Consider the following 21,592-nt stretch of genomic DNA (forward strand, 5'->3'; position numbering starts at 1 on the left):
TGTCTTGTCTTTGATACCTTAACCACACGTTATATTCCTTATGAATATATCTGGCCTTATATTATTTGCTCCTGTATAGTGGGTACTGAATCGTTCTTTTACCAGTTTTTATTCTGTATCTGAGTGAATCAATTAAACTATCTAATTGTTACCTTCTCATAAATCCCATTTCCTATTCAAGCCATTTAACTTAACTAATATAAATATATATATATATAGCTAGGTATTTTGCCATTAATTTTTGCAGATTAGCCACTTTATTGTTGAACTTATCCATTAAATTCTCTTTTTTTTTCTAATTTTTTACTTTTATCGGAAAATAAATTTTTAAAATAGTTTTCCATTTTTTAAATCTTAATTTTTTAGAATCAACATCAAATTTATAAAATGTGTAAAATTGAAGGTTAAATTTATTGAATTTTTATAATTATGACCAAATTGATAAAATTCTTAATTATTGTGCCAATATAAAAAACAGATCACTTCAAGTTAAGTGCTGAAAGCGACGTCGTTTAGCGTTTATTCACCTCTTGTCTCTGTCAGCTTCGTCACCATGAACGAGGAAATGCCACCAACTCATCTCTCTCCTTTCCTTTGTTTTTTTTTTTAATATTTATTTTATGCTAATTTATGCTTTACATCATGCCCTTTAGTTCAAAGTTCATTGTGTTGAAACTTAGCAAAGCTGTGCATTTTCTTCATCATTTTTTTTTAGTTTATGAATTTGAAGCACATTATTTAGTTAATGTTGTCAATGTATACTGCTTTGGGATCACAACAATGATCCCTTCACCTGTTTCCATCAACACTCATCATTGGATGCAAAAGAAGCATCTTAATCTGACAGATATACTTCCATTTATACAAAGGTAAAAATAACCCCATAGTTTACTTTTGCTATAAAGATTTCTTCTTTACTGATTTTGGATTTATGTTTTCTTCCTCTGCCATTGTGCTACATTGCAAAGGTTTTTTTTTTTTCTAAAGCACTTCAAAGTTCATACCTGTCCATACAAGCATTACTTAGATTCATTTCACCTTTCAATATATTTTGCTTTTGTGCATTTCTTTCCTCTTCAAAGATTTTTACCCTGTTTTGGACTTGGAAGTAATGATATACTGTATAAGTACTTCACTGTTGTAACTATATTGAAAGGTACCTTGGATAGTAGTTTCCAAGCAATAGATTATTTTAAGTTTGGATCATTTTCGGATTAAAATCAATTCAATCAGATCGATTTTTTGAGTTTAGATCAGAATTAACAGTTCTATAAAACGTTCATAATTCTGACACAAGTAAGCTGGGAAACACAAGAAATCCTCAAAACAAATATATATATTATAAGCCTTTGATTGGTGGAGTTGCTTGTTTGTTGGTGTTCAATGTAATCTCTGTCTGAATTTAGGTGTTTTCAGACATTGATATGCAAACTTGTATCATAATACAACAGAACCACTGAATTTGTTCATAGTGCCACACCCTTTTCATGTCATTTAACTTCACCCTTAAAATCAACGATGAATTCTATAAAAGAAAGAAGGGAAAAAATGGTATTGGATCATGTTAATTTTACAAATATTTAAAGGAGAAAACATGTTACAGTTGCCAATTGTGGAAGACCATTGATTTTCAAAGCTAATACAATCATTGTTATGCCAGCGAATATCAGGGCCAGCTCAGTCTACAAAGTCCAGTCCAAAGAACAGCTCAAACGAAGCGGTCAACTCCATTTCCCTAATCCCAATACATAACCTGACATTCAATTTCCCCCCTTTCATCTTCTTTCTTTCTTCTTGTCTGTTTCAGGGTATATTCTTATAAGCTTAAACAGGTTTCTTTTGAGCTTTAATGGGTAAAGGAGGTGGTTGTATATTCAGCAAGAAAAGATCAACCATAGAAGCATCAGATCAAGATCTTGCAGACCCTGTTAGGGATGCTCCTGTTCAGAACCAAATTGAGAACAGTTTATTTCAAGAAGAATCGAAGAAACTCAAGGTGTTCATAGTTTTTTACTCCATGTATGGTCATGTGGAATGTTTAGCTAAAAGGATGAAGAAAGGAGTGGATTCCATTGATGGGGTTGAAGGGTTTTTGTATAGGGTTCCGGAGACACTACCGATGGATGTATTGGAACAGATGAGGGTGCCACAGAAGGAAGATGAGTTGCCTTTTGTATCGGTTGATGATTTGGTGGAGGCTGATGGGTTGTTGTTCGGTTTTCCGACGAGGTTCGGTTCCATGGCGTCACAGATGAAGGCTTTTTTCGATTCTACGGCACACTTGTGGGAGCAACAGAGGCTTGCAGGTGTGCCTGCTGGTTTCTTTGTGAGCACCGGGACACAAGGCGGCGGCCAGGAGACGACCGCGTGAGTATATCCTTCGAGTTGATCTGATGTTATATGTAATGAAAACGCCTTAAAAACATAATATTTTTCTGCAATTCAGGTGGACTGCCATCACACAGTTAGCTCACCATGGGATGGTTTATGTTCCTATTGGCTACACTTTTGGTGCTGGAATGTTCAAAATGGATTCAATCAGAGGAGGATCCCCATACGGTGCCGGTGTTTATTCCGGTGACGGCACAAGGGAACCAAGTGAAACAGAGCTAGCTCTTGCTGAGCATCAAGGGAGATACATGGCTGGAATTGTCAGAAGGTTTGCCACTCCTCGTAACAACTAGGCCCTGCTCAAACAAAGACCATGTTTGTTTGTTTTTTCATTCAAACTTGTCCTTAATAGATACCACTTTGTCAATAGATTAACAATCACGCCCATATTTATGGCTTGATTTTCCCATTTTACAGCTTTTGATTTGCCTTATTTGTTGAAAGATTGCCATTATCTCGGTTATAAACCACTTACTGCTACATTTTGTATTTACAGCAAGCCATTGAAGCATGGATTTTATCCATTTTTGTTTTCTTTTCTGCTGAATCTGAAGCAAAAATAGATCTTTTAAGCAAACAATGCATTTCCCAGTTTATGAAAAACCCAGAAAATCAATAGAGCATTCATAAGATAAAAATTAAAGCTGGCCAAAAACCATACTGGTAACCCCAAAAAGGAAATGTTTTTAAATACTAATTATCAACATTAAGAAGTCTAAAAAGTTGGAAGAACAAGGATAATGTCTGAAGAGGTTACTAATAAACACCTTTGATTAAAAATTAAAGAAAAGGCGCCATCAGCGAAACCCCCAGATTTTGGTATTTGATTTTGGCCTCCCATGAATCAAATAAGCACCTTTTTATCTTTAGCTAATTTGGGATTATGAAGGCCATCTCTTATTATTCAACTAAAAAGGACCAAAAACATGAAGATTTTCTGCAGAAAAAACGAAGCTAATGAATGAAGATAAAAAAAAATGGAGAAAGAAACAGGACTTACGTTTTCACAGTTTCGGCTTTGGTTGGAGAGTTGTTGTGGGTTATGTTGATTTTTATAGTGTGAACTTGGGGTAGTCGTCCAAAACCCTAGATCTCCACTTTATTGTTTTGGCTTAAATGCAAAATTAGTCCTTGAATTATAACACCTTTTTCACTTAGGTATTTAAAATACTTTTTTGTCAATTGTAGTAATTCTCAACCAATTATGTCTTGACATGTGGTTAATTTTTTAAAAACTTAAAAGAGGGGTTAAATATTTTGTTTTTCTTTCCTTTTCTTTCTTCTTACTTCCATCTTTCTCTTTTCTCTCTTCTCTCTTTTTTATATTGAATCAAAGCACAGGAAACAAAAATCAAGAGAACATAAATAAAGAATTACAAAGCTTTTAATCTCTCCTTAGCTTTACTTACTGTCCATCTAAGAGTAGCATCATGATCATCATACCTCCAAACAACCTCCATCAATTTGTTTAGGAAATAAATATCGTTTAGAATCGGTTTTTGTTCCCAATGAACTTATATGGGTTTCTTCTTGATAATATTCTCAATCATTCTGCCCTTAATTCCAATACTACATGCATGGATGTTAGTTTGCCAAGCCACAACTAGTGTCACGGGGCTAGACCTTTCGTCTTGCAATCCGTACGACCTGACACACAAACGTGTGAGCCTTGTAGGTTTTAAAGGTTGCAAGTCAGACAGTTACACGGCCTGGCACACTGGTGTGTGGCTGGGCCGTGTGACCCAAGTCAGAGAGTTACACAGACACGGGTTGGGACACGACCATGTGTCCCTACTTCGATTGTTACACAGCCGTGTGACCCCTGCAACCCAATTTTTCTAACTTTTCCCTCAATGTTTCAAATGTTTCCAATTTAGTCCCGAATCGTTTCTAAAGCATTTTTAAGGCCCCGATGGCTCGAATAAGGGACGATATGCATGTGTATGAATGGATTATGCTATGATTATGGTAATGTTTAGAAATGAATTTTTTAAGTTATGTTTTTACAGTTATGCTTCGTAACCTTTCATAACCCTATTCCGACGAAGGATACGGGTTAGGGGTGTTACACACAGGGTGAGCCCAAACTGGTGCGCATATTCCAAACCTTTTCTGTTCTTTTGGGGTCATCCAGCCAATCAAAACTGGTCCATCACTTGGAAGAGACTTAAGCCCCATCTACTTGAATCCTGGTTAAACTGAAACACTTCGATAAATTGTATTTTATCAAGATAATTCTTGTAAATTCTAAAGGATAAACACTTATAGAATTTAAATCCCTTAGAACTTCCTTGCTGTAGATGGGAACTAATTTCAGCCATTGATGTAATTTGATTTGTACCGTTAGATCTAGGGGAGCTCAACTATAAATAGGTGTCTCCTCCTTCATTTGTAATCACTTCATTCTTTCTGAGTTAAAGAAATATTTGAGAGCATTTACTGAACCACTTGATGTGCACTATCTTTTTGAAGCTTTCTTTGTTTGTTTGTAGCTTTTTCTTTTTCAGAGTTTGCTTCCGCTTTGCATTGGTGCCTTAGAGAAGTTCTACAAGAATTCTCATTTTCCGAGAGTAAGGTTGACTTAAGCAGATTTAAACCCAAGAAATCGCCTAAAACTGTGCGGTTTGCCAGACAAAAGTTCTAGCCCCGTGACACCTATGTGTAGTTTATATCGTTTGCATATGTCCTTAACGATTTTTGCACGCAAAGCAAAATGTGAGAAAGTATTAGCTCATTAATTACCTAATGTATAACTAATACTTAGTTGCATTATGCGGTCAGATCATAATGCGAAAAGACAACTTCTATTAGTAGGTAATCTATAAGGTGCATAGTCTGATGAATTGAAATTGAGCAAGACGATTAAATAACTATTATGTCGTTTATCAAGTCCAAATAGAGAGATCATTATCTTGGGGTATTGGAGTGGTTTACTCCTAAAAGATAGAGATATAGATGTGATTGTCTAGATTAACAACACATCGGACAAGACCCAAATCAAATTAATACTAGATTCGTTTATGGATTAATTCACTTGTGCAATTATAGTGTGAATTAGCTTAATCTTGAGTAGAGGTGTTCATGGGCCGGGCCAGGCCCAAAAAAAATTTTGGCCCGTGTACTAGGCCCAGGCTCGACCCAGCCCAAAATATGGGCCTAAAATTTTGTCCAAGCCCGACCCAGGAAAAAATTCTTAAGCCCGGCCCTTTTTTTAATAAACACCAAAAATTTATTTTAAAAATAAAAAAAAAGTATTTTAAAAATATTTTAAAATTAAAAAAATTAAAATATATATTTATTATATTCGGGCTAGGCCCGGGCCAAAAAAGTGGTGCCCGAGGCTTGGCCTGTTTTCTAAACGGGCATCTTTTTTTGCCCAAACCCATATTTCGGGCCTATATTTTTACCTGAACCCTCTCATATTTCGGGCAGACCGTCAGGCCGGGCCAGGCCGCCCTGTCCATGGACACCTCTAATCTTGAGTAAGTAATTATGTGTGCATGACTAGTATAATTTTATGTATTAAAAGTTGGAGTTCAAATAGTTAAAGAGCCAAAACCTGACGCGTTGGATATACGACTTATGCATGACATAGCTTCATTTATAATAGTGGAATTCATAACCCTATAAAAGCTAAATGATATCCTCTCATTGACATTGTATGATATTTGGAAAAGTAACTGTAATAACCAATATTTGCCCGACCCGTTGCACAAATAAAATAACAGTCCAAATACATAGGCCCAAGTGGCCCAACCAAATTTAACCCCAGTAACACCCCTAACCCGTATACGTCGATAAATTAGGGTTACGAAGCGTTACCGGATAAAACGCAACTTAACACAGACATTCAGTAGAATTCAAGAATTTTACATCTATGTTAAATTAGTCAAATATGAAGTAAGTATATTTATAAATTTTACTTTAACCTTTTATAACAAAACATAACATTTCAGTTCAGTTAAACCATAAGAAAAATAAGCTAGTTTCATATGGCTATTAATTATATATATACAGTACATTAAAGTACGACTCCCAAAATATTATCTAGCCTATACATGCCATAAGTTAAAATTTAAACATTTTAATACCGAGACAGTAGATAGAGTGATGATCTTCGCTAACGATCCCCGAGTCTGCAGCTTGGTTTTTATCTATAAAACAAATGGACAAAAATAATCAAAGTAAGCTTTTATAGCTTAGTAAGTTTATAGCATATCTCAAATACATATAAACGAACATATGTATAAACATTATATGCTTATAATCAAGTTACAGACATAATCATTAATTGCATATACTGATTTCTAATATACTTATCATTTGCATTCCATCGAATGCATATCTATGATCTTTCAAATACATATGTCAAAAGCTTATATTTTTACTTATCAACTACATGAGCCAAATGCACATCTATACTTCTAATCCACATGTGCTGAATGCATACTTGTATATTCAACAATTTTCATAACAACCAATATATGTGCCTACTTACTAAACACAAAGATCCAAACGTTTATATGCTCATCAAATACATATAAACAAATGTTCATATACTTATCCATTACATATAACCCAAAATCATTTATATATATATATCAAATGCATATAATCACTTAATTTAACATATTCACCGGCAATTAGCCTGCTAGGCTTATAGCCTGATTCAGATCACCGGCACTTAGCTTGCTAGGTTTATAACCTGATTCAGATCACTAGCACTTAGCCTGCTAGGTTTATAACCTGATTCAGATCACCGACACTTAGCCTGCTAGGCTTATAGCCTGATTCAGATCACCGGCACTTAGCCTGCTAGGTTTATAACCTGATTCAGATCACCGGCACTTAGCCTGCTAGGTTTATAACCTGATTCAGATCACTGACACTTAGCCTGCTAGGTTTATAACCTAATTCAGATCACCGGCACTTAGCATGCTAGACTTAAAGTCTGAATTATTTCACCAGCCTTAAGCTTGCTAGGTTTTAAACCTGAACATTTCAATTTCACATATACGAAATACTCCTCAAGTAATTCTTTAAAGTAATCACATAATTGTAAAAAAAAATCATATTCAAACATAAGAGAATTTATAAAATTCTATCTTCAATTCAATTCAAACATCTATAAATTGTATGCGCACATATATATTCATATACATTACTACTTAACTAAATTTAATACAAAACTTTACATACCTAAATACACTTATTCGAACCTAACTAAATATATATATATAAGTATACATTTGATGCAATCCATATATGTATATATATTTAAATATATATACTTAACACTTAACATTGAATTTTATTAAATACCTATTCGAATATAAACATATATGCATCAATTCATATAGAAACACCCATTCGAAATTTCTTATGCATATACAATATACATACTTTTTTTTTCAAACTTAAAAAATTATACATAATTTTACATATACTTATTCTCGAATCTTATTTTGCATTTATAATCCCCATATCACCAACTATTTTCAAATAAGTCATAAACATATATATATATTGAAATATTTAAACAATGTATATACATATATCTATGTACTATTCTTCATTATATTTATTATCAAAACTTATATAAACATATATCCTTATAGCCGAATATAGCTTATACACAATTACTATCCATATTTCAAGTCTATTCAACCAAAGTATGTGTAATGGCCTGAATTTTCAGTGATGTCGGAATGGTGATTCGAGATCACTAAATCTGACGAATGAGTATAAAATATTATTAATTTAGTGAGAATAAGTAAATGTGAAGTTGGGAAAATTTTTGAAATAGTGAATAGTGTACTAGGAATAAATATTAAAATAATTAAAATTGAAAACGAGGTATCGAGACCTCAAAGATTTTAAACCGAGCCATAAGTATTTTTAGAAATATTTTTAGAGTGTCATTGAGTTGGTATTAAAGTTTCGTTAGAAAATTTTAACGTTTGGATAGTCAATTAACTAAAAAAGACTAAATTGAAAATAGTGTAAAATTTGTTAAATTGTGATTAAGTAGCTTAAGTGATTAAAAAGGAGGGATTTAAAAGTCAATTAGGCCCAAAATATATGGGCTGGACGGTTGGGCAGGAAAAATCTGGAAAAGTGATGTAATAAGGGTAAAATTGGAAATTTTGTAAAAGTTAACAAATAAAAATCTCAATTAAAAGAGTTTCTAGCCAATTCTTCATAATTATCAGCCAAAAAACGCCATTGAAGAGTCCCTCCAAGCTGATTTTTCATATATTTGAATCATGTAAGTTTAATTCTTGATTATTTCTTCTAATTTTACAATTAGGTCCAACTAATTGTTTCATTAGTTATTGATCTTATGGCTGATTTGAAAGTTACCATTGATGAGTACTGAATTTTTATGATGAATAAGCATGGAATTAAAGCTTTTATTTTGTTATATGATGATTCTATTAAAGTAATTTTGATAGAAATTGATTTTAGGGACCTAATTGTGAAAAAGTTGGGAATTAGGGTTTGGTGTTGCGGTTTTGAATATTAAAGGCTATGTAGTAGTCTAAAATAGTTGGAAAAGGTGTTGATTGAGAAAAATTAGATCAATTGAGAGGTTAATTGAGTAGGTACCAAATTGTAAAAACTGTAAAGTTTGGGGTAAAAGTGTAATTTCGAAAATTTAAGGGCATAAATTGTGAAATGGATTAGAATAGAATTATATGCTGATGAATGAATAAATTTGTATTTTAGATCGAGAACCCGAAGCAAGCCGAGGAAAAGAAAAAGTAGTTGATTAGTCCCTGAACTTTTACAAATTCTGCAAATCAAATCAGGTAAGTTCATATGGCTGAAATTTAATGATTAAATGTTAATTTCATGAATTATATAATGTATGATGAAATGTATTTAGTGTTGAAAAGAGAGTAAAATAAAATTGCGAAAATCGAATAAATGATCAAATTAAGCGGAACGCCGGATTTGAGTACTTCTGATCAAGAGATAAAATGATAAGTGGTAGCTTTAGCTACACTTATCTGATCAAGTGAAAAAGTGATAAGTGCTACACTTATCTGATCAAGAGACAAAGTGATAAGTGGTAGCTTTAGCTACACTTATCTGATCAAGTGAAAAAGTGATAAGTGTTATACTTATCTGATCAAGTGAAAAAGTGATAAGTGCTATACTTATCTGATCAAGTGACAAAGTGATAAGTGGTAGCTTAGCTACACTTATCTGATCAGGGACAAATGATAAATGATCATACGTAAGACCATAGTTATACTATGGCAAAGTGAAAGTGAAGTACTCAATTTTCCGTAACCGTTCCTTAATTTTGATCAAGGATGGTAAGTGACAAATGGGCCCAAAGGAATTATGGTAAAAGAATAAGTAGTAGTGAGTTTATACCAAGGAACTCACCAAAGATTGTGGTTGACAGGTAAATTTAGTAATGGTGTATATTGTATAAGTGTACAAGTGTTTGGTAAGATTTATGTTTTATGCCTATGAACTTATTAAGCTTTTCTATAAGCTTACATGTGTGTGTTTATTGTTTTTGTAGATTAACGTATTTATACATTCGGAAGATCGGATCTACATCAAGAATCACACTATCCAGATATACTCCGGTAGATTATGTTAAGCAACTTTTTGGATTTATATGGCATGTATAGGGAATTGAAGTAAAAAGTAATAGAATGAATGACTAAGTATGCAAAGTAAATTTGAATGTTATGGTTGTGGTAGATATCGAAATATATACATGTTTTTAGTTTGAAATGGTTGATTGGTTGAACTTCATTAGTATTTAAATGAAGTAGATGAAATACTGGAATTGGTTGTGATTTGAAATTTGCAGGGAAGGTTAGACAATTATAAAGGGGTTATATTGAATTTTTTTAAAAATTGCAATGGAGCAGGGACAGCAGCATTGATGTAACTTTGAAAAATCACCAAAAATAGTGGAAATAGAATTAGAAGTTGAGTGAGATATTAAATCAAAGCTGAAAGAGTCTAATTTCACATGGAAGAAGTGGAGTAAGCAAAAGAATTATATACTTTTAGATATTTGAATTTTAGTGAAACAGGGCAAGAATGTTTTTGAAGTCCCCTGTTCTGACTTTAGAAATTCATTAAAAATTGTACAGAAGGAATTATGAGTTATAATTTATATGTATAGATTCCTTAATGAATCTATTTCAGTAGAAATAAGTTTAAGCACCATATGAAGTCTGTAATAAGAGATAATTAAATTTTAGTGATGAGTGATCAGGATAGTCGATCAGTGAAATAGGGGAGACTTCAACTAATAAACTGTACTAATTGGCTAAACCAAAAATTAATTTATGGTGAATAGATATACGAGTCTAGTTTCAGAGAAAATTTACAGATCTAAATTTAGAGTTTCGTAGCTTAAATTATAATTATTTTAGTGACTACTGAGCAGGTGGACAGCTTTATTATGAATGATGAAATTAAATTTGAAAGTAAATTTTTATGCCCCGAACTTTTAAGTTAAGTCAAGTAATGCCTCATGCTCGACTCCGGCAACGGTATTGGGTAAGGGGTGTTACAGTATGCTTGATTATAGATCAACAATAATTCAATATAGATTCATACACACATATATATACTAATTTAGTTCCATTTAGTAGCTAGTAGACTTACCTCGGATATCAGCGGATACGATCGATTATTCAATTACTTTCATTTTCCCCTGATCCAAATCTGTTTTCTTCGTTTCTTGATCTAAACATAATCAAATTTAACCCTTTTATTCATCAAAACATTCAATTAAGTCCAAAAATACATAAATGGGCAAATTACCATTTTGCCCTTGACATTTTACACTTTTTGCAATTTAGTCTTTTTTGCACAAAACACAAAATACACAAAATTTGCCTACACTAAGCTAGGGCCGAATGTTCCTTGTCTTCATACAAGTCCACATATTTCATTTATTTCACATTTTAATCCCTCAAAATTTTTTTTCACCATTTAGCTCTAATTTCTCAAATTCACTAAAAATTCAAAGACAAAACATGTTAATCTATCACATTTCTTTCATTTTTCATCATCAACTATCACAAAGTTCAAGCATTCATCAATGGCACATTTCAAAATCATCAACAATTCACAAAATTAAGACATGGGTTTTGAAGTATTCAAAGCAACGATCTCAAAAACGTAAAAATTATCAAAAACCGAGCTAAAACGAACCTTAAATCAAGCTTGAGTATGGCCAAACCTATGCTTGTGTTTTTCTCTTCTTTCTTTTCTCTAGTTTCGGCTAAACAAGGATGATAACAATTGAATTTTTCTTTGTTTTTAATTAACATATATTAGTATTTTATTTATTTACCTTATTAACCTTTAATAAATAATTTATATTTCATATAACATAAGGATATAGTTGTCCATAGCCACCCACTAACATTTAAATGGTCTAATTGTCATTTAAGACCCCCATTTTTAAAAGACAACAATTAGGTATTTTTTAGATTTAACCCCTAAATTTTCATTTTACGCAATTAAACCCTTTTTATCGAATTGAACATTCAAACGATTAAATTTCCACACGAATTTTTCACACCTATAACTTAACCTATAATAGACACTAAAAATAATATTAAAATATTTTTCTGACTCAAATTTATGGTCCCGAAACTACTATTCCGATTAGGGTCAAAACTGGGTTGTTACAACCCCAATTAGCCCAATCAGCCTAAGCCCAAAACCCTTAGCCCAAGCCTAACCTAAATCCAATTAGCCTAGCCCGGCTAAGGTGCAAACAAAGAAACCCTAGTCTGCTTCAGCGACCGTTGCTGCCCCAGCCACGCACACCTCCGTACGGCCGCCTCCGTACACGCTACGTCTGCGCCCCCATGTGCCGTACCTATAAGAAGGACACGCAAATGAAACACAGTAGAGAGCGAGCCAATGAGGATTTTTTTATTTGTTGATTTTTTTTTATTTTTTTCGGTTCTTAATCAAATGAGGATATAAAAACCGAAAAAAACCCCTTTGTATTCAGACACAGTTTAAGAAATAAAAAAACAAAAAGATTCAGATGAAGAGAATTCTAAAGGTGATTTTGATCTTTCTTTTGCTTCTTTTGTTTTCTTTTTCCCTTTTCTTTTTTGGTTTTCTTTTCTGTGTTAGTTGGATTCATTTTCGAATAAAAGAATAAAAATAGAGATTAGAAGGCAGAGAAGTTACCTTGAGGCCGAATTTCTGTCTTCTCTCCGCAGTCATCGGAGTTGAATCGGAGATTGATGGCCTCTGGAAGAGACGAATCGTCGGAGCGGCGCAAGACGAGAGCATTTGAGCTCTCTGTTTTTTTTATGTTTCTTTTATTTTTCTTTTATTTTTCTTTTCGTTTTGAAAAAATGAAATGGTGGCTATCAGATTAGGGTTTTATTTTTGGCCCTTATGTGATGTATGAAACGGCGTCGTTTGGAGTCTGATCAGTGGCTTCAAAACGGCGCCGTATTGGCCCATACCCGATGACCCGACCCAGAGGTGGCTGTGACTCGCGCGTTTTGGGTCCGATGGGATTTTTGCGCTATAGGCCCTAATTTGTTTTGTATGATTTCAATCTGATTTTTGTCAGTATTTTTAATTTATACCATATATTTTATTCTATGTTCATTTTAGTCCAAAATCAAACGGTGCTGTTTTACATTTGATTGTTGTTATTCCAAGGTTTGCGTGAAATTACTGATTGAGCCCTTCAAGATTGAAATGGATTTCATTTTAGTACGGATTAGGTTTTTTTTTAATTCAATAATATTTTAAACACAAATTAATCATATTTCCATCTTAAAACTTAATACTATATTTATTTTTAATAGTGTTTAAATTTATTTTGGTTTAAAACGTAGTAAATTATTATTTTAGCTTGTATTTTATGTTTTAAATTCATTATGCACTAATATTTGGAGTTCATTGTTTTTTTATTTAATCTTGTTTTCTTCTATTATTATTCCAATTTTATTTAAGCTTCGATTTAAAATTTATTGATTATTGTTTTTAATTTCAAAAAATGCTTTTCACATTTAATTTTGATTTCGAAAGTTCATAAATAAATCAATTTTTTATATTTATTGTTTCTAATATTATTTTAATATTCAGCTTAATATTATTTCCGATTTTTTTTAGAAATAATACCTAAATTCTTTCAAATTATTATTTTTAATATGTTTTAAATTTATTAAATACTATTTCAAAATTTCTATTGTATACTTTATTTTCAAATTTGATATTATTATTGGTTTCATTGTTCTTGATATTTTTATTTGATACTTTACATTTTTGAATGATGTATTTTAAAATATATTTTAAATCTTACTTTCATAGTAATATTATATGACTCTTTTGTATATATATATATGTATAATTTATATGACAATATGTTTAGTATTTACATATATGTATATAAAACATGGCATTAGCTACGAATTAGTCTCCCTTTTTTATATAGTTTTTTACATAAACATTTTGTTTTTTTTAACCTTATTTATTTTATTCTCTTTATGGGTTCTTTATTTATTAATATCAAAACTTGTATGATATGATTAAAGTCAATATATGTATTTGTCTATCGTTTGTTTAATTACTTCTAGCTTAAGTTTCATTTGATTTTCATCTTTCATCTTACATGTTCCTTTTGTAATAATTGCATTCTATTAAAACATTACAATCGCTTTATTTCTTAATTTCCAAAAAAGCTTGGTGTTCATTGATCTCGAGGGAATTGCGTTCTAACTCACTGGGCTTCAATTTTTCTCGACGAATTTAGGTATCCAAGTGTTTATTTTATTTAAACCATACAATTTTAAAATAAAGCATTTAAGATTTCAAGATGTTGGATCCTAACTTACTGGATATGACATTTTGTTATCTCGATTTTAAAATAAAGGCAATATTTAGTGTTTAGAAATTTTAAGAAATTTGAACCCTAACTTACTGGGTTTTGATTTCTCGATTGACCCAAATAACAAAATATCATTCTCAAAACGTATGAATTTTTAAAATTTAAAAGGACGAATCTAACTTCGAAGATTGAATCGTTGCACTCTAACTCACTGAGTGCGACAATTTATTAAAATGGGTAGGTCTTATTTTCCAATTCGATTTCTCAAATTTTATTTTCAAAGGATTGTATTTTAAAATCTTTTCAAAATTTCGACATTAAGACATTAAACAATCAATTCGGTACCAATTTTAGGCGTCACGAGGGTGCTAACCCTTCCTCGTGCGTAATCGACTCCCGAACTTGTTTTCTCAAAATTCGCAGACCTAAAATTATTTTCAAGGTGATCCGATCACACCACAATAAAATGGGAGTCATAAAATATCGGTGGCGACTCTCATTTTATTTTCAAAGTCGATCCCCATTTTTCAAAAACCAAATTAAAAATGGTTTCGACAGTAACGAGACCACGGTTTTTGTTAGTAATTGGCTTTTTCACGAAGGAAGATGTAATGATTACCATGATATAAAATAGGATCATATTGGGAGAGCGGATTTAACCCAAATAAATTAATGATATTCTATGAGGGTAACATTCTTATTACAAGATCATTGAACAAACACTTGTTAAGTTGCTTTCGTAATGATATATATTAAGGGAGAGTTCAATCCTAGTACTTTAGTGGAATAACTCAATGATAAATAATGTTGTAATTAGTAGACAAAAAGTTAAAATTTAATTCCAAATTATTTGAACCCTAATTATGTATGTCAAATCTGTCTCATTGTTAGCTTGACATAACCCTTAATGATTGCATGTAAACTCAATAATATGAATTGAATAAAAGTGACAATTAAGAGAAACGAAGTTCATATATCACTTTCCGCGGTTAATACGTTTTCAAAATAGATGGCTTGTTTTCAAGGATCAAAAATATATATATATATTTTTTAAAGTTCAGAGAAATTTCTTGGTCCTTATTAAAAGAGATGGGAACCTTGCTGGTTGCTGCCCATAAACTTGCTAAGTTTGCATTGAATATTACGGGTGGTACTATATGGATTGAAGATAGCCCTAATGAATGATTTTTTTTCTTTTTTTATTTATAAAAAAGCCGTAAATATTTATAAAATTTATTTTCTGTTTAATTTTTATTATATTTAATAATTAATTTTTTTCAAAAATGAAAAATTATAATTTATAAAAAAATTAAATAAATCGATTAAAATCAATCTATTTAAAAATTCTATAGTTTCATAGATAGGCCGAAAAGAGAAAAGGAAAGCCCAAGAAGTGGGGGAGCGTTACAGAGGACGTGACGTCAAGCATCTATTTTATGACGTGGCCTGAACATAATTTTGAAATTGCGGCTGCCAGTATATTGTAGCCACGTGTCACCCCAAAAACCGGTCCACGGAAGGCAGGCGCAGCTGTTACCAGATTCACTACTCGCTTACTTTTCGCTTCACTGTTGCTGCTTCTTATGACCGACGAGTCTCCAACTCTCCATTTAAAACACCCCTTTTTTCTCATAAATTTACAAAATTACCATTATCTTATTTCTCATAAAAAAAATGTATAATTATAATTATAACAACTTGAACATAAATAATACAAATGAGAACTGAAGAACAAGATATGTGAAATTGAAACTATACACCATCTCTCTTTTTTCCTTGAAGGTTAAGTGTGGCTTATCATTTAATTTTCGAGCAGTTTTGTCAGATTCGGATCAAATCGATTAGTATATCAATTTAAATAAAGAGATTAGATTGATCATTGAGTGACTTGTTTAGAATTGGTAAAAAATAAAAATCAAGATAAAAATAATAATTGAACAGATTTTTATTTTTTTAAAATATTTTTTAAATTCTTAAATTTATTAATTATTATTGGACCGGTTCAATTTTTAAAACATTGCATTTAAGTCCAAAAGTGTTATCCATTTGGCTTTATTTTACAAGGCAAAGAAGAAATTGCCTAAGAACAAGAAAGGAGAGAAAGAAGCAAAGCAAACCCAAACTTCTAGGGCTACTAAACTTATGCTTGGGTATATTTTAGTATTAATCCATACTTTATTTATCAATTTGAAAATATAATAATATTATTTAAATTTTGTATAGATACATGTTGATTTATATCCATTTATATTATAACAGATTGAAAGAATATAATAAAATACGTCGATTGAGTTTTAGTTCGATTGATATGGACATTCTTGTCAATATAAGAGGACGTAAGTTTGAGTACGTTAAAGTGTATTATCTTCCAATTTATGGGTCAGGGAGAGATTATTGATAGTTCTAGACATTGTATCCAAATAACAAGCACTATCAAAATCTATAATGAGATTGTCAAGATTTTTTTTTTTAATATCCAACTTTACCAAACTAATGGTATGTATGTGTCATTTCATAAGTAGTTTAGGTTTTGTATTCAAAGAAAGTTGGTATTTTTTAAAGGCTTAATATAACATTTGGCACCTGAGCTTTATATATATTTTTTCTAATTTGGTATTTAAATTTTTTTGGTCTAATTTGGTATTTGAACTTGACTTTTTTCCTAATTTGGTACCTAAGCTTGGCACTTTTTCTTAAGTTTGTACTTAAACTTTTTGGAGGGGGGTCCAATTTGGTACCTGAACTTGACTCTTTTTCCTAATTTGGTACTGTAAGAGCCCATTTTTGCCCGAGGCCCGAAACCAATACAAACCCAAGACCAAAACAAACCTAGCCCATAACCTAAACTAGTGACAGAAACCCTAACCTACCCTAGCCACCAACTGTTCTGCCACCACCGTTCGTCTTGTCCCATCTGCCGCCACCAACTCCACCATCAATCCCTGCAACAAAGAAGCAAACACGCAAGCAGCAATAGCAGAAAAAGATAGAATCAAAATCGGCTATAAAGAGGCCGAATATCATCTTTGTAGGGGGCTCTTCCGATTTTTGTAAAAAAAACAACTTAATAAAAAGAAGAAAAAATTGAAAAGGTTGATTCCAGTTCTTTTTCTGTTCTTGCGCACCCTTTTTTTCTTCACTTTTAATTTTTTTTTGTTGTTGTCTGTTATACCTTTTTTAAAAAAGAAAGAAACTAAACAAAGGAAAAAGGTACCTGTTCGTTTCAAAGGCCGGCGTCGGTGCCCATCTTCACCGTCGTCGGAGTCGAACGTGGAGAGGGGCCTCTTCTTTTTTTTCTCTTCTCGATCTCGCGGTGGAGAAGGCCAAGCCTTCGAGGAAACCGAAAGGGGAGGGCTGAAAAGCCCATTTCACGCAACTCCGGCCACTGGCCGTGGAGGTGGCGCGGCGGAGGCCTGAATCCAAGGCCGAAAGCCTTGAGGGAGTGAGGAAGAGAGGTTTCAGTTTTTTTTTGAGAAAAAAACAGAAAATGAAGCTAGAAAAAAAATTGGGTTTAAATAATCATTTCAAAACGGCTCCGTTTCGGCAAGGGAGACCCGCGCGCGACCCGACCCGCTCCAGGGAGGATCCGCGCGTTTTCAACTTTTGGGTTATTTACCCTTTTAGTCCTTCTCCATTTTTATTTGTTTGCAATCGATTTTTTTTATCTTTCAATTTTGTCGCATAACTTTAATCCTGTTTCATTTTAGTCCTACGCAAAGTGATGCGTTTTGGAGTACGGGATATTTACTATTTCAGTCCCTCTGTTTCATTAGCGTAGTGTAATTCGGTCCTTTGCCTTATTTGATTCTGATTTATCCCTTGAGATTTTGTTTTATTTGCAATTTAGTCCTGTCATTGTTATTTCTATTATTATTAAATTAGTTTTATTATTATTATTATTTATTATCATTATTAGTTTTATTGGCCTATTTATTTATTCGTTACTATTGGGTTAATATATTGATTAGCTTTGTTTTTTGTATTTTTTGTATTTTTTTATTCTATATATGTATATATATCTATATATATGCTTTCTACTTGTACATACATTTTTATAATCTATTTATATATACATACAAACGCATTTTTATATTTTATAATTTATATATATATGTCTATATATATCTATATGCCTTTTTATTATTTTCCTATATATATATACATACATACGATTTTTTTTAATATATATACGTACATATGGTTTTTAATTTTTATGAATACATATGTATACGCATACTTATATATTTTTATATTTTATAACTTATATATATATATCTATATACATTTTTAAAATTTTCACGAATATGTATATACATACTTGCATATATATATTACGTATTAAAATATGTATACTTTTATATTTTTTTCTTTTTTATTTTATCATAATTCACATGCATATATATATTTTTCCATATGAACATACTTACATTGTTTTACTTTATAATATGCATATTTGTATCTCTTTTTATCTTTACGAAATATATATACACATACGTACTTTCATTTATACATATGTACTTATGTTTTCATACTTTATAATTTATATACACATATATATCTTTTATATTTTTATAGCCTTATTCATTTCTTTATTTATTTCTTTATTTATATTTTCATTATTATTTTGAATGAATATTTTAATTTTATTTCCTTATACGCATTGTTATTTGGTATGTTATTGGTTTATCCTTTTATCTAATTTATTTTCATTGCTATTACTCATATTATTTATGTTACATCATCGTATTCATTTTTGTTTTGTTCGATATTGACATTGTGTTTTATTTCGTGTTAGATTAATTTTATTCGATGCATAAATTATGATTTTTGAATAAGCAAAATCTTGTATTTAGATTCGAGAAGGTCGTACCCTAACTTACTGGGTTTCGATTTTCATAATAAATTTAAATACACGAATCTTCTCAAACTCAAGTTTGAAACGATCTCGGGAATTAAGAAAAGATCGTGCCCTAACTTACTGGGTCTGATTTATTTCTAAAACCAAGATAATAAAATATCTTTTAAATAAGCATTTTTCATCCGCGTATCGGGAATTTGAGACATTGTGTCCTAACTTACTGGATATGATTCTCTTTCTCGAATAATGTGAAATATTCCCTTTTTCCTGAAAATTTTCAACGTTTTAATACAAGGATCGTATTTTTAAATTCTTTTCGAGTTTTTAATTTTCGACACCAAGACATTAAATAATCAACCAGGTACCAATTTTGGGCGTATCGAGGGTGCTAACCCTTCCTCGTGCGTAACCGACTCCCGAACCCGTTTTTCTGAATTTCGCAGACCAAAATCGTTGTTTTAATAAAAATTAAATTGTTTATTAAAAACAACCACTTTTCGAGGTGACCCGATCACACCTCATCAAAAAAAGATTGGTGGCGACTCCCGTTTTCATTCTTTTTTCGAAATCCAAGTCGACCCCGTTTTCATCCAAAAAAAATGGGTGTCAACAGCTTGGCGACTCCGCTGGGGACAAACACAAGAGTCAAGCCATGAGTTGATTACTTTTTGTCTTTTTGTCAAAAATCAAAAAAACCTAGTTTAAATATACAATCCTTTCATTGTATTTTTATTTATCTTTATTATGATCTTCGTCATTGTGATTCATAATTGCTGTGTTTAAGTTCAGATTTATTTTTGCACATTGCATTGCATGACCGTTGGTCATACCCTTTTAAGTGGGAGTGAGAAGCTACGCCTTCGTGAGGTTTTCACCTCCGCATGGGATAGTGAATCGCTTTCGGGATACATCCGTACCTATGTCTTCGTGAGATTTTCATCTCCGCATGGCCATAGGGAAATGTATTCCCCTGAACTGAACTCAGTCCGTATGAGCCTATAATGGGTGAGGATCGAGGAATCTGCTGGTTCGGGTACCCTTACTTTAGAACCAACCCTCATATGGTAGACTTAGGAACTTAACCTAGGTAGAGCCACTCCAAACCCCTAGTATCTACCTGATTAGGTACTTTTTGTTTTCCTTGTTTGCTTCTGTTTTTTTACTAACCGATCTTGTTTTGTTTTGATTATGATTGCATTGCATTTGCATTTTAGGAAAGAGATATGGATTCAAATCCAATTACTAAATTAGAAAGCTTGTCATGGAATACGAATTCCTTGATAAAGTGGAAAACAATACGACTTCCCAAACATATTCTGAGAAACACAAGAATGGCGATGGAAGAGTTCGTGACCTTGCTTTGTGGCCGGGAGATTCGAGACGATTGTCCAAAAGCCTTCAACAAGCTGACGAGCCTTATGAAGATGGGCAGATGATGGATCGCAACCAAGATCAAGAAAATGAGCTAGCAATGGCATCTATTGGTGAGATCACCTCAAACATGCGGATGAAGAAAAAAATCGATGTTGTTTCTTAGAATATGAGGGTGAGGTCGTACATGTATACGTTTTATGTAAGGGAATTTGCTTTCTAGAAAAGTTTCCTAAATGTAATTGAATCAGAATCAACGTCTCTTTAGGCATTCATTTCATGCATTTGCATTGCATTGCATCATATGCATTAGATTTTCACGAAGTGACCCTAATTATGTAAAATTATTTCAGCTAATCTAGAAAACCAATCAACCAAACATCCTTACGGTACTCGTCGCAAAGCCAAAGAAATGGATCAAAGATTAGAGAAACTGGAGCAAACGCAAAAAGAGATGCAAAACCAGTTACAGGTGCAAATGAAAGAACATATGGAAAAGATCCAGAAAGACATGGCACAAAAGATGAAGGAGTCTCAGGATGAACTAATGACTAAATTGACGCAATTAATAACCAAGGGAGTGGATAAAAAGAAAAATCCTATGGTTTGCGATGAAGAAGGAAACAATGATGAGCCACTTTTTTCTCCAGGATACACGCCACCACAAGCGCAAATTCAGATTGAACCACATCCACGAAGATCTTCTGTCTCGATTAGACCTCAGCACTTTCAAGGTGACGCTTCAATACCGAAGAACCTTCAGGTCAGATCTGGTTCTAATCCTGACGATAATCTGGTTGTCCCGGACTTCGATGAAGTAGCGGAGAAAGACAAGATGAAGGAGGAATTACCAAAGCAGTTTGAGGAGAAATGGAAATGGATTGAAGAGAAGTTTAGGGCGATAGAAAGTATCGACGGCATTCTTGGAATAGATGCGAAAGATCTGAGTTTAGTTCCGGATTTGATACTTCCTTACAAATTTAAGATACCGGAATTCGAGAAATATAATGGGACCAGCTGCCCAGAAGCTCATATTACTATGTTCTGTAGGCGTATGGCCGGATACGTCAACAACGACCAACTGCTCATACACTGCTTTCAAGATAGCCTCACAGGGG

The 21,592-nt window shown here is 32.3% G+C and overlaps 1 protein-coding gene and 1 non-coding gene across 3 annotated transcripts; one reads left to right on the plus strand and one right to left on the minus strand.

Annotated features, from left to right (window-relative positions):
• Window positions 1-649: 649 nt before the first annotated feature.
• On the plus strand, window positions 650-2,915 carry LOC107886977 (probable NAD(P)H dehydrogenase (quinone) FQR1-like 2). 2 transcript variants are annotated; one of them, XM_041089162.1, is made up of 4 exons: window positions 672-869; window positions 1,661-1,720; window positions 1,808-2,367; window positions 2,447-2,915. In XM_041089162.1, exons 3-4 carry the CDS (start codon window positions 1,850-1,852, stop codon window positions 2,682-2,684), a joined length of 756 nt encoding a protein of 251 aa, XP_040945096.1. In that variant the 5' UTR covers window positions 672-869; window positions 1,661-1,720; window positions 1,808-1,849; the 3' UTR covers window positions 2,685-2,915. The 2 variants fall into 2 exon arrangements, with proteins under 2 accessions (XP_040945095.1, XP_040945096.1); XM_041089161.1 differs by having other exon boundaries at window positions 650-869; window positions 1,661-2,367.
• A 214-nt stretch (window positions 2,916-3,129) lies between these two features.
• LOC121215214 (small nucleolar RNA snoR83) lies at window positions 3,130-3,273 on the minus strand. Its single transcript, XR_005910943.1, has one exon. It is a non-coding gene; the product is annotated as a small nucleolar RNA snoR83 (small nucleolar RNA).
• Window positions 3,274-21,592: the final 18,319 nt, after the last annotated feature.

Source organism: Gossypium hirsutum, chromosome D02 (assembly GCF_007990345.1).
Source record: "Gossypium hirsutum isolate 1008001.06 chromosome D02, Gossypium_hirsutum_v2.1, whole genome shotgun sequence".
NCBI lineage: Eukaryota > Viridiplantae > Streptophyta > Magnoliopsida > Malvales > Malvaceae > Gossypium > Gossypium hirsutum.